The sequence below is a fragment of the Phasianus colchicus genome, chromosome Z (genome assembly GCF_987193195.1).
Source record: "Phasianus colchicus chromosome Z, bPhaCol1.hap1.1, whole genome shotgun sequence".
NCBI classification, from domain to species: domain Eukaryota; kingdom Metazoa; phylum Chordata; class Aves; order Galliformes; family Phasianidae; genus Phasianus; species Phasianus colchicus.
Genome location: NC_143476.1, coordinates 27,985,640 through 27,999,938, shown reverse-complemented (window position 1 = coordinate 27,999,938; position 14,299 = coordinate 27,985,640). Strand labels below are relative to the sequence as shown.

At 37.6% G+C, this 14,299-nt stretch overlaps 1 protein-coding gene across 6 annotated transcripts in view; it reads right to left on the bottom strand.

The window, feature by feature from the left end:
- MCTP1 (multiple C2 and transmembrane domain containing 1) overlaps window positions 1–14,299 on the bottom strand; it is a 262,362-nt gene that overhangs the window by 33,041 nt on the left and 215,022 nt on the right. For all 6 annotated transcript variants that reach the window (XM_090132421.1, XM_090132417.1, XM_090132418.1 and 3 more), the window contains one exon: window positions 2,232–2,285. In XM_090132421.1, coding sequence (XP_089988547.1) covers window positions 2,232–2,285 — 54 coding nt within the window. The remainder of the gene's footprint in view (window positions 1–2,231; window positions 2,286–14,299) is intronic.

The following is a 14,299-nucleotide window of genomic DNA, read 5'->3' as shown; positions in this document are numbered from 1 at the left end:
AAACCACTCTAACACACATCTAACCACAGAAAGCTCAGTTTGAATGATGCGCTTATGCTTTATAATCTAGCCCAGTGCTAAATAATTCCCGCTGAGAGGAATGCTGAATATACATAGGAGTCCACACATTTTTAAGAAGTGTAATTTTCCTCTCATACAGCGTATTCAGTTATGAGAACTCAAAATGTTTGCAGTAATGGAGACAGCTTTGAATTCTTAAAAATATTCCTAAACACCTTCTGTGTAGAAAGACACTTCTTAAATATTCAGTAAAAAGACTCACTGAATGTACATGCCAGTGCAAGTACTTACTTTTATTCAGTGTTGGTAATTGTACTTAGAAATATGTACGAATTCTGCTGTCACTTTGAGAAAGCTAAATACTTGATCACGACTCTGAAACCTTGAGTGGTACTTCCAACTGGGTATGCCTGCCTGGCATCTGCTAATAGCCACAAAACTGGATGGGCGTGCTAGTGAGAGGGGGCTTGCTCCCACCCTCACCATCCTCTCTTAAGGAGTTTGTTTGGCAATTTCTAAAACGACTAGGCTGTAACTACACAGGCTGACTTAAACTACAGAAACAGTCAAGCATTATTTTTTGTGAACTAATCACAGTTATTTAAAATATCCAGGAATACACATACTGCTGGGACTGTACTTTTGCACTAGCTCTAATAATAAAGCAGGAGCAAACAGGAGAAAATGGCCTCAAATGGATGGCAGATCAGTGTTTATCAGAAGAGAAATGATGATTCAAAGCCAGCATGTTGAGTTAAAATACAAGCTACACGGCTGACCTTTGCAATAAATCATATATTTTATTGCCAGAAGTGCATGCTCATATCATTTAGTGTTAAAAACCATCACCTACGTGTTTCGTAAAAGAAGGTTTTGTTGCTGCAGTGTTTGCCAATTCTGAAATGATGTAGCTAACGATTTAAGTGATGTATAGAAGAATTTCACATAATATCTTTCTGTCAGTTGTAAAATGTTTGAGCTGGCAACAAAATGAGGAAAATACTTTTTTTTTTTTTTTTATCATCTCTCAGATCTTAGGTGTTAGCTAACAGAAAAATAATCAGTCAGGGGATTAACTAATCACAGAGAATTTTCTGACATTTCAAATGCTGCTGCCAGCATATGAATTCTTACATTGGTATATAACTGTACATCTCAACTAGAAACAAAGGTCAAGGGCATAAATTAAGATATATTGTTTTTTCTCTTATATTAAAAAAAAAATCACTGCATTTTTATAACTTTCTATAAGTGGGGAAACATCTGTGAAGGACAAAAACATCTGTATTTTAATTTAGAGTTCTTGTAAAATTGTGGGGGTTTTTTTCTCCTTTTCTTTTTTCCTTTTCTTTCACAGATATCATCTTACTGGTATGAAAATACCAGAAACAACAGGACTCTCTGCTCTGTACTTGTTTTGTCAGAAAGCTGTCCCGCCAGCGCTAGCCATTGCTTTCATGGTGCAAGGTCATTCTAATTTCTTCTCTCTGTTTTTCCCCTCTCCCTGGGGCACAACCAATCCAAGCAGTCCCATAGCTTGGCACAATAAGATGTGGAAACGAGCTGTTATTTACTGTGGTTGCAATCTTCAACCCAATCAGCAGCCTCCAAAGTGAACCACGTTTCCTCAAATAGCCAAATGATCTGCAATAGTTTCCCAGCTTGCTGGGCCACAACTCTAGCTTCAAATCAAATGGACGCCTATGAGAATTGTGATTATTTAAATGTCATACAGAGTGCAAAACATTTCATCCATTCTTCTACCAAGTAATCCTTTGAAAATTATAGATGTCAATATCCTGTCTTTAACCAGTATGGAGTTGCTATTTTTACACCACTTTCCCCCTAAAGTGCAGCCCTATTTGTAATACTCAAGACAGGACAAATTTTTGCCCTTCAAAAACAGTTGTCACTGCAGTTATCTTCACAAGAGCTATCAAGTTCCAGACAAGCTGAATTATTTTTGTTCCTGGCAGAAAAAATATTTGACCCAGCTCTGGACCAAGAAAAAAAAAAAAAAAAAAAAAAGGCAGGATTTATAGTCCTCTATCTTTTCCTGCAACACACAGTAGCATTGTTAGGATGATAAACAGCTCTGTCCAATTTTCTGGACTAAAACACTTCAACTCCTCTTTTAACTGTCTGTAAAAACAGTGTCATGTCTAAATTCTCCCATCCCCAGGTACCCAAGTGCTAGGAAAGATAATTACCTTGTCATCTCTGTCATCCTCTTCTTCCTCGTCCTCTAGCATGTCCTCCACTACCTGCAGACAGAAACAGTAGTAGTTGTCATGATTTAAGAAGGAAGAGTTTTGTTCTGTCAATTCTAAACCTTTTGTAGATGAAAACTTTATTAACATTTGAAATAAATGCACAGAAGGAAAATGTACAACTAGGAAAATACACTTCATCTAGAGATTCAAATTTAGGAAAGTGTTGTAGCGTTAACTGACATGCATTAGGGAATTACATACTGAAAACCTTTCCTGTACAAAATGCTTGCTTGACAATTTAGATATTTAAAAGCTTGTTCAAAATGCAATGTATGATAGTTTTAACTAAAGGAATCCTTTTTCATCTCCACTGGTGGCTGTACAGTACCCACATGCTCATTTTAATCTACTGTTACCTAGAGAAACATGCAACATTTCTAAGAGAATTTACAGTATACATCAAGAGATTTTTGAAAAACAGAAAACCAGGAATAAATTTATATTAGCTTGTCTCCTTGTGATCTACAACAATGACACATACCATATGTTCTATTGTCTCTATGTTTCTTAATAGAAATTTTATACAATCTGTGCATCTAACTTTCTGCACGTTAATTGCTAACTAGTTGCCACATGTATACATCATGTATTTTTCAATTTAAATAGTGGAGAAAGTTCTAATTAAATTGGTACTCTCTCATCAGGAAAGGATGTAGCTACTTATATCATAACTTCTATGTAAATATTTATCGTAATATAAAAACAGACATAATGAAGCTCAGTAAAGATCCACCGAGCCCAGTCATATGGGTGCTTAACAAAAAAACTATATATTGTAAAACATGCATAAAAAGGTAAGTGGAATAAAAATTCATTGGTATGAAACCCTACTCCTTTGGTCTGTGTTACAGATTGGTCACCATCTGAAATAATCGTTTATTTTGTTACAAAGTAAATTACAAATAACTTTAGTGTACTTGTCATTTAGGATAACACATTACAACTATAACTCCATAATCTCCCCAGGAAGACAGCAGTGATTCGCAGCAGATCCATACCCATGCCCAAGAACTGAAGGACTTGAACATGATCAAAGAGCCAAATTCGGAAATAGAAAAATAGAAAAATTCAGGAAAGAGAAAGAAAAAAAAGGCATACATCAGAGGCCTTTCTCCAGCTAAGCTGAACTGTCATGAAGATTCCAGATAATCACGACAACTCTGCTTACGGCAAGGAGTGGGAACCAGGAGATCTTTAAGGTCCTTCCAATTCAAACCATTCTGTGATGCATTCTGTTTTTCCATGTTACTGGGTCCATTTGGAAGATAAACATATACAGTGTTTAACACACCTAACATAAAGCACTCTGCCTGCATGCCAGTCAGCAGCACAATTCAAAACAATTCGCTTCAATTGCTCATCCTCATTTGAATCCATTGGCTAACAGATCCTTCCTATAACAGATGTGGATTTTGTAGGGGAAGGAGCTTCCCTCACCAGTCTCTCCTCTACTTCCCTTTAAACTCAGCACTGTTCTATTAAAGAAAGAGGATCAGAGACAAAAACCGGAGAGTTCAGGACAGTGACAGGCGAGTGTTGAACCTCTCAACAGAAAGACTGGCAAGGCTTGAGAACATGCTTTTGAAATGCTTACTAGCTGCTGCTTATCTCAATGTACCATTTTACAGACCCCATTTGGGGGCACCTCTGACACCGTTTCATGGAAATTGCTGTAGAGCAGAAGGCATTTTCAGTTTCCCATGGACCTGCCTTAACAACTTGCTCCTCTGTTTGCAGCTCACTGTTGTCTTCCCTGTGGTGTTCCAATTGCTTGTGGAGATCAGCAATAACTACACCAACTGCATAAAACAAATCTAAATCTAAAACTCCTAACATGGATAATTTCAGAGACCCAGTTTAGAAAGCATCTCTGGAAATGCTTGCATCAATTCTTCTGAGGAATAGGTGAACTGAGAGGATAAAAGCAAACTCTTAAGGGCTAGAATGGGATGGAAGCCCTTTTGCCACACTGAAAAAGGTCAGTAATTACATCATTAAGTGTCTAAAGCCCAAGATATAAGCCTTGAATCTGTTGATTCAGATATTGTCTATGCCTGGGGCTGACTAACCTCACTAGTCTCTTACCTTTTCAACATTAATATTCCCAAGACACTTAAATAACTTTTTAATGTACATCCAGAATTTCCTTGTCTTGACAGAAGAATGCCTACCTCCCATTAGTGCTAAAGTTAACTTGGAGACGAGTAGTTGTATTGGAAACCTCTGAAACTGTTGCAAATGATGGCATCTCATTGAGATCACTTATATAACAATAATCATTCTAAATTATTCAGATAATAATACTTCAAAGTCACTTTTTTCTTCATCTATTGATTTTAAAGTACTTTACAAGCTTCTACACAGTGGCAAAATGTTGAATTGTTCAAAGGACATAGAAAGTCCTTCTAATCCCTTAAACCCAGGACTGAACCCAGACTTTCATTTCAACCATTCCATTTTTTAGTTCAAAAGTCACTATCAATCTGTGTTCTTGTTCTAGGTTAGTCACACCATCAATTACATTTGGCTTTAGAGTACTGAAATATCTGGAAAGGAAAACAGAATTCAATTACTGTAGTGAAATAAAGTAATAGTGTTCTCAAGCCCAAGATACAGATTCTTCAATGTAAATGAAACTTAGTTTATGCTTTCACTTTTCTTGAAATTCTGAAGAACACATGAATACTCAGACAGCATGGACAGAATAATGCAATCCATTAAAGCACCATAACAGTGTTATTTCAGAACTTTCACACAAATTAAAGCAGGAATAGTAGATTATTCATAATTACTAAATATGTGAAGAATTAGCAGATATATGAAGAATGTGCTGAAGCCTCATAAAAGCTGTATATGAAGAATGAGGCTGCAACCAGGAAACAAAAAAATATCCAAAGAACTTTGCTTCCCTTGGGAAGGTGTTGAAGGGGTCAGGAGCACAAGTGATGTTCTTCAGTGCCCTCCCAGTGGGAGACAGGGATCCGAGCAGAAGGAAGAACTGACCAGTTGAATGACTCCTCTAGAAAGGCAGCATCCAAAGGCGTAGCTGAAGAGACACTAAACTAATGAACACAGCATGGGAAATAAGCAAAGGCAGTTGGAAACTCTGATGCACTCTGAAAATGTTGATGTTATTGCCATCACAGAAATATGGCAGGATGATTCACATAACTGGAACACCACCACTGATGGCTATAAGCTTTTTTTAAGGGAAAAGCAAGATAGGAGGGGCAGGGGAGTTGCTCTCAATGTTAAGGAGTGGATAGTTTGCAAGAAGCTCCTTCAGAGAAACAGTCAGGAACAGGCGGACAGCCTGCAGGTTAAAATTATGGATGGGACCAATAAAGGATAGGGGTGATTGGGGTCTACTACAGGCCACCCGACTAAGAGGAGCCTGTTGATGAGGCCTTCCTGTGTCAGCTACAGGAAGTTTCATGCTCACAGGCTTTTATCCTGAAGAGGGATTTCAAGCCAGTTATCCACTGGCAAGATGGTACAGTGAGCTGCAAGCAATCCAGCTGAATCCTGAAGCCCAACGACGATAACTTTCTGGTTCAGGTATTGGACAGACCAACCAGAGGTGGAGCGTTACTAGACATGGTGCTCACCAAGCAGATCATTAAAGATATTAAGATCAGAGGCAGCCTGGGCTGCAGTGACCTTGCCATGATTGAGTGGAGTCAGGACTCTGAACTTCAGAATGCAAACTTCAGGCTGTTTAGGGAATTGTTGAATGAGATCTCCTGGGAAGAAGTCCTTAGAGGCAGGAGTGGAACAAAGATGGCTACTCTTTAAAGATGCCCTTCTGATAGTGTGAGTGCTCTCCATCCATCAGAATAAGAATACAGACAGGGAAGGCAGGAAACTGGCATGGCTTGGCAAGGACCTGCTGGTCAAACTGAGGGAAAAGAGAACAAAGTCTGTGAGTACAGACATCGGAAGCAAGGGTGTGTCACCTGGAAAGAATACAAGGATGCTGTTCAGACTTGCAGAGATGGGATTAGGAAAGCCAAGGTGCAGATGAAACTGAACTTGGCAAGAAATCTTAAAAACAATAAGAAGGAATTCTACAGGTACATAGGTAGAAAAGACAGGACAAAGAAAGCATATTCTCTCTGCTAAGTAAGAAAGGACAACTGGGTACAAGAGATATGGAGAAGGCTGAGGTACCTAGTGAGTTCTTTGCCTCTTCACTGACAGCCAAGATTCTCACATCCCCAAGCCTCGTATTTCTGAACCTGAACCTCTAGGTGGGAAATGGGGGAGCAAACTTACCTCTCTATAAGGGCGGAGCAAGTCCAAGCCCTACTCATGAGACCGACAGAGTACAGTTCCATGGGGCAGGACGATATATAACCCAGGATCCTAAGCAAGCTGGCTGACGTGGTTGCTGAGTCACTCACCATCATATATGAAAAACTGTGGCTGTCAGGTGAGGCCCCTATGGACTAGAAAAAGGTAAGCACCATTCCCATTTACAAAGAAAGAAAGAAAGAAAAAAAAAAAAAAAGGAGGAGGGAGAACTCAGACCGGGAAGCCTCATTTCTGTACAGGGGAAGATCATGGAACAGATCCTCCTGGGAGAGATGTTAAGGCACATGAGGGACCAATGGGTGATCTGAGACAGCCAACAGGTTCACCAATGGATGGTTGTGTCTGAACAAACTAGTGGCCTTAAATGACTGAGTGACTGTCTCCGTGGACAAAGGGAAGGCAACTAATGTCATAAACCTAGACTTCTGCAAGGCTTTTGACATGGTCCCCAGGACATTCCTATCTCTAAGTTGGAGAGATAGGGTGGATTATTTGATGAGTAAGGAATTGGCAGCCAGAGGGCTGTGGTCAGTGGCTCTACATCCAGGTGGAGGCTGATGATGAGCAGTGTCCCTCCATGGATCCGTCTTAGGACAGGTACACTTTAACAACTTTATCAATTATGTAGATGATGGGATTGAGTGCATCCTCAGCAAGTTTGCTGATGACACCAAGCTGAACAGTGTGATTGATAAAGCAGAAGGAAGGGATGCCATCCAAAGGGACCTTGATAGACTTGAAAGGTGGGTGAAACTAATGATATTCAACAAAACAAAGTGCAAAGTTTTGCATCTGGGTTAAGGTAATCAATCCCCGCTACTAAGAAGGACATGGAGGTCCTGGTTACATGAGCCAATGGTGTGCACTTGTAGCCTGGAAGACAAATGGTATCATAGGTTCCATCAGAAGAGAGGCAGCAGCAGGGAGAAGGAGGTGATTGTCCTCTTCTGCTCTTCCGTCATGAGGACCCAGCTGGAGTACTCCATTCAAATCTGGGGCCTCCAACATGGGAAAGATGTGAAGCTTTTGGAGAAGGTTCAGAGGAGGGCCATGAAGATGATCAGAGGGCTGGAACACCTCTCTTATGAAGACAGGCTGAAGGAACTGGGCTTGTTCAGCTTGGAAAAGAGAAGGCTGCAGGGAAACCTAACTGTGGCCTTCCAGTATTTCAAGGGAGTTCATAAACATGAGGGAAATCAACTTTTTACAAGGTAGATCATGACAGGATAAGGGGGAACGGTTTTAAACTAAAGGAAGGGAGATTTAGATTAGATGTCAGACAGAATTTTTTTTATTGAGTGGTGAGATGCTGGCACAGGCTGCCAAGAGAGGTTGTGGATGCCCAACCCCTGAAAGTGTTTAAGGCCAAGCGGGATGTGGCCCTGCGCAATCTGTTCTAGTACTTGATCTAGCAGCTGGCAGCCTTGCCTGTGGCACATGGATTGGAACTTGATGATGCTTGAGGTCGCTTCCCAACCCAAGCTGTTCTATGATTCTAAGAATATGGCATAAGAAATCCACAATGGATTTTGGATTTTTTTTTCTCCTTTGATAGAGGGTTCTTGCTATTCAAATAAAGCATGAATGTGCTTCTTTGGTTTGAAGCAACGTAGTAGTTACTCAGATCTCTATGTCAAGCCTATACCCTGGGGAGGTATAATGCAGAGGAGGAGGAGAAGGGAATAGAGGGAGTTGGAGAGAGAACAGGAAAAGGCATATGAAGATAAAATGAAACATTAGAGTTATTTTATTAAAAGTTCTATGACAAAAATCTTAGATTGTCCCTAGAACACTCACTTTAAATTATGCCTTCCGATAGCTTGCTTGAAATCAAGTAGTATTAATCAAACAAAGGAAGGGCACCGGGGAAATCAGAAAGATCTAATGCAAGCAGTTAAAAGTGACATGACCTTCTGTAATGTCACTTGTCACAGACTTATATGCCACATACTGGTAGAAGGTCTTGAAAGAACCTAATTCTTGGTACTGTTCTTTGAATGTAATACTAATACAGATGACATTTTAAAAAACGCATGTAGATGTCCTCAAATATGGCATGTCAGTTACTTCACAGACAAACAGTAAGCAGATGTTGTTTAAATGTAGCAAAATGAGATTGTTTCTGTGCAAAACAGTTCTTTAGAAAACATACTAATCACAAAAAGCAGTCTAATTCCTGCATGCTGCCTTTCCTATTGACCTATTCCCACTTTCGTTGAGGTGAAAGAGCTTTGTCTATAAATATCGTACAATTCGTACTTTATACAAGATTACAGGAGCATTTGTTCTCTCAAAGCAGCAACTATGTGCAGTTTTCTTGAATAAAGTTACTGCAAGGCAGCACAAATACCGTATTTGCATTGTAGAAAAACCCCACATATTTATGGACTAGAATGTTGTCTTTCTAGTTAGTTGACAACTAACTGCAACTTGCACTTATTCTGAAAATGATCTGCTGACTTACAAACAATATAGGATTCATGAGAAAATAATTTGTTGCAACTTCCAACATCAACACCTGCAAAGTATGCTTGCATTCTAGCTATTTAGAAGCATCTTGAATCAAAAATCAATGATTGCAGAGAACTTTACAGTACCTCTTGAAAGCACTTTGTGGAAAAGTGGCACACTGAAACTCAAGAACACTTTTAATGAAAGGCCCTAGTCTCTCATTACCAGCCTGCTGTTTCTCATTGCAAACAGCAAGTCACTTCATGAACTGTCTTCTGTTCTAATTTCTTCGGCAAATTCACCAACATGAAGTACACAACACTTCCCTAGATTTGCTTATATCTTACTTGATTTAGTGCTTCAAACACAGTTGGCTTAAATGAAAAACAAAAGAAAATAGTTTATGCTGTATCTCATGCTACAGCGTCACAATATCTGCAGAGATTTTGATTTTCAGATGAAGGTATTAACATTTAGAAGATAAAATAAAAGAGAATGAGATTTGATTCTGAATCACATACCTTTTAGATATGCAAAGAATGTAGTCAGAATTATAGTGCTCGAGGCTGTTTGGATTTCATGTAATTCATACTGCTTACATGTAGACTATACAACACGCTTGTGTGTCTCACAATTCACAGTGTTTGTGTGTACAATGCAGTACAAAATTATATGCAGAGTGTCTCAATTAAGTAGGGTGCACAAAACCAGTTAGGATTTTTCAGGTAGTTCTGAAGTCCTTGAACTTAAAGCAAAGACATCCACCACTCACAAGCCCACAATAGGGGTGTTTTTGTGGTCATTTTCACAACATGATGTCTGCTCCTTTCATCGAATTGTTAAGGAGAAACTTTGTGGGAGATACAGCTTAATTAAAATGTCCATTTTTTTGTACCAAATTTATAAGAAAAATAAAAATAAATTAACAGATTCTGATTTAATAGCATAGTAGATCTGGAATACTATTGATCCTGATTTATTCTGTTAATGTTTGACCTTGGGGTATTTCAACTGCAGTAATCATCAAGATAACTGAGCCACTAGATGTAATAATAATTAGTGTGATAAGCTTGCCAGTAAGGCTGAATATATTGCAGTACAGAAGACAGCAGACTAAAAAGAGAAGTATTAGTACTTTACTGCTAAAATACTTCCTGATTTTTACAGAGACACTCAAATACGATTACTTCATCTCACAGAATGCATTTTGTTAGCTTGTTCTGGGAAGTGCTCATGTTGTAATTTAGTCTCATTGTTAATAGGAAATGAGACTTTAATATGGCTATCAGATGCTTTTTGATGCATGCTACTGATTACACGTAGTTCTGTAATGTCAACAACAGAATTTTTATTTGCAGTATAATAAATTTCTTGGCAATATGCTTGGGCAGTAAATACAGTTTATTATACAAGAACATGTAACCTTTCTCCTGTTATCAGCTTTGTATGCCCTCAATATTCAGTTGTTAATGTAGCCAAGAATATGTAATTTTTATTATAAAAAATGGCGTAAGTAGAAGCCCTGCTTCTCTCTCTCTATTTTTTCTTCAATATGTGGTTATTTTAGCTTTTTCCTGCATTTACATAATGCACTGTGAACTGAATATTAGGTGTTTATTTGAAGTATGTCTCCATCTAAAGGCTTCAACTTGCACTGTACATTTGAAAATGTCGTACCTCTGGTTTTAGAGCGGTTCGTTTTCAGTTCAGCATGACAAAAAAAAAACACAAAAACAACCAAAAAACATTCACTGTATGGTTAAATATCAATGATAAGTTTACTATACAGCACTAATAAAAACAGCTTAACAAAATTTTATGATAATTCTCTACAATAAAATAGCTTTTTATATTTGTTAACAGTATAAAGGGACAATGGTGCTTTAAACTGCTATTAACTCTCTCCAAGTAGTGTTAAGATTCCTGTAGGAGCAGATACCCTCCTCTTATAAACCAGCATTTATTCAAGCAAATCTAACCTTGTGAGCCTAACATTATGTATTACATAATGATTCAGAGCTGTAAGCTTTTAAGTAGGAAAAAAAGTGTTACTAATTTTATGGGATGTTGCATACAATATACATATTAATGTAATTTCAATAAAATAAAAAAAACAGATATTGGTATATTTTGATTAATACATTAACACTGCAGAATAATTCCAAAGTTATATTAGACTAGACTGAATTAAAATGTTTCTAAGGAAAATACAATCTGGAAAAGAATTCAAAAATTCACATGACTACTGGAATTTTTACTGTGAACTACACTGCTCTTAGTTTTTAAAATATTATTTATAATAGCCACTTTAACTTGTCAAGCTAATCTTGTTGCCATGTAAATCCCGATGCAAATGCAAACAAAAGTCATTAAAACGATTTCTTAGGAAAGATGCCTCTATGTCCACTGAAGTTCAATTTTATGCTAGATGCCAATAACATTGCAAGACTGTAATTGAAAAAATGTTGCAAAACTTAAATTAACTAATCAACTGGCATACGAGAGGAAAAAAAAATTTTTTTTTTTTAATTTTTTAATTTTTATTTTTAATGCAGAAAATGTCTAGGGCTGGACTTTGACATTTTGTCTTCAAGTGACCAAAATCAGACATATAATATTAATATTCCAATTCTGCAGTGCATTCGTCGTTTGTAAATGCTGCTGGGATGAGAACAGCTATACAAAGTTTTAGCAGGAGGTTACTGCATGCTCAGTATGCTGTAGATGAGCCTCCAAAGCAGGGATTACACTGGCAGTGCGGACAGTCTCATCTAACCGTAGCTCAGAGGGCTAACTGCAGTATTACATGCTATTATGCTGCCAGAGAGAAAAGCTTCCAGCCGAACTTATATCTTTATATAGTGTACTGTGTGACTGTTAAATTAGTGCATAATGCATTTAAAATATTTATAGTACCAACATTTAGTTAAATAACCTTTATGTAAGATTTATGTTGATTTGCTCATTTCTCATTTAATGGCAAATTATGAAGAGCATGTTTCATAAAGATAATTCTCCATTTAAATTCAGCAGGCCATTAAATATTAAAATTATGTTTCTGATGCAATCTAAAGCAAATTTGTCCAGCTTCAGCGATTATTTGCACTCATAAAAATTAGACTTGATTAATAAAATTTAAATGCTTGATTAAGCTGACATTTTCATGTTTCTTTTCTGATTTATTAAAAAAGCCTCTGTCCCACAGTGGGGCACTCTCGTTGTGTTTTTCCTCCCTGACTGTATGGATTGTATAGAAAGAACAAACAGCTGCATGAAGACAGCGACGGTTCTCAGCAGACTGCTTAATATTCAGGCACGTGTTGCCTGTGGTCTTTGTGCTCTGACTGCACCCAGGCTGAGCACACAGGCAGGCGATGACCTATTTACAAAAGCCTTTCTAACTTCTTTTACTGACGATAACAAACGGAGAGCAGGTTTGAGATTCCGATTAATTTGGCAATGGTAAGAAGGGCTGCCTGGTTGAAGAAGAAGAAGAAAAACCTTCTGGATGTTGTTGCACTATTCAGTGCTGTGCTGATTGCCATCTGCAACAGAATAAACATCTATTTCCAGGTACAGAGTATTTGGCTAGTTAGCAGCAGTCAGCAAACACAAGATGTTTAAAGTAATGTTTTAAACTGTTCCAGGAAAAACAACTGTTTTTCTGATTAGTGGCACCATAATTTAATCAATTTTTACGTTCTATCCCCAACTCTGTATTCTCCCACTAGCCCTCACACGTTGGAGAATTTAAGGCTGCTGCTATCACATTGGAGGCCAAGTTCTCAGAATCAAAACAGGAAGCCAAGACATAATGGCCAACATGACTATCTTCTTTTGTATCACACTGTGCAAATGGCGTGTTCTAGACACAGTCTAGCTAGAATACAGGGACAATAATTACTTTTGCCATAACTTCAAAAAACTTCAATCCTCAGCTAAAACTCCCTGTTGTCCCTTTGGAATAAGAGGAATGGAACTTCTAGCACAAGCATCTCAATGCTGCATGTGCAATGGATCTAAACTTGGTGTTTGTACTGTATTAATCTGCAGAAATCCTGCTAAACTTTGGACTGTAAGACTATAATGGGTAAAACAAAACAAAACAAAACAAAAATGGTAAAGTGAGTAACTGTCTCGTTATTTGCTTGCTAACTCACTTTTTTCCAGGACAAATAACAGGATGCTAAAGTCAGCTCCTTTCTTGGTGGGGTTTATTTGTACAAAATGATGCTCTCTACCAAGGAGAAGCTGACCCAAATTCACCAAAGGCTCTGACACACTGCTGCCTTGCTCCAAAGAGAAAATTATTTGGACAGTAGGCAAAATAGCTGCAACTGAATTGGGTGTTACACTGCTAACTCAAACTCATTGCGCCTTCTTGAGAAAGCAGGGAATCCAGTGAGATGGATATACTCATGAGTACCCTTGCTTCCATTTCCATTTTTGTTTTTCTTAATTCCAGAATACATATAAAGTCAAAGAACAAAAAAAAAATCTCAGCCTACAAACAAAGGTTAAAATAAACTATCAGATAAAACCCACATATACCATAAAGTTCTTTGAAGATCAGAGCAAAATTCTCTTTTTGTCCTATCAGAGGACTATATAAAAAGCATCTACAGAAACTGGTAAAAGTCTAAAAACGAAATCTCGTATTTTACTAAAGTTACTGTTCTTCTGTTCCATAATATTATCCTAAATGAGTCCATCTCTAACTCTTAATAGAAACATATATTCTAGAAATGTAAGTCATCAAAGCTTATTTCATAAAAAAATCTTCACTGAAATTAAAAGATGTATCATATCATTTTAAACCAGTCTTACAAGATTAATAATATGCGTATATACTCTATTATACAGATTCATAAGAATTTGTGTATGGCACATTAACTCCCAGCTGCTCACCATCATTTTCTATGCAATGACGTGCAACTTGAAACTTCAAGAGGAAATCAGCTATTTAATATTTCCTTTAAGGCTCTAAATATTAACAATAAATGCAAGATGTGAACTGAAATGGTTAAAGTACTTTTCCATAGGGGTATATATGGCAGAGGAACATTTATAGGTATCTCCAACCATGTGCATTATTCTCCATATTAAATTTTAAATTACTTGGCAAAAAAAAAAAAATCTAACAAATAATAGACCAAAAGGCGTGTAGGATTAGTACCCTTAGTTAGAGGGTACTAACTAGGGAACTAACTAGGAACAGGATGGCTGGGGTCTGCAGAGAC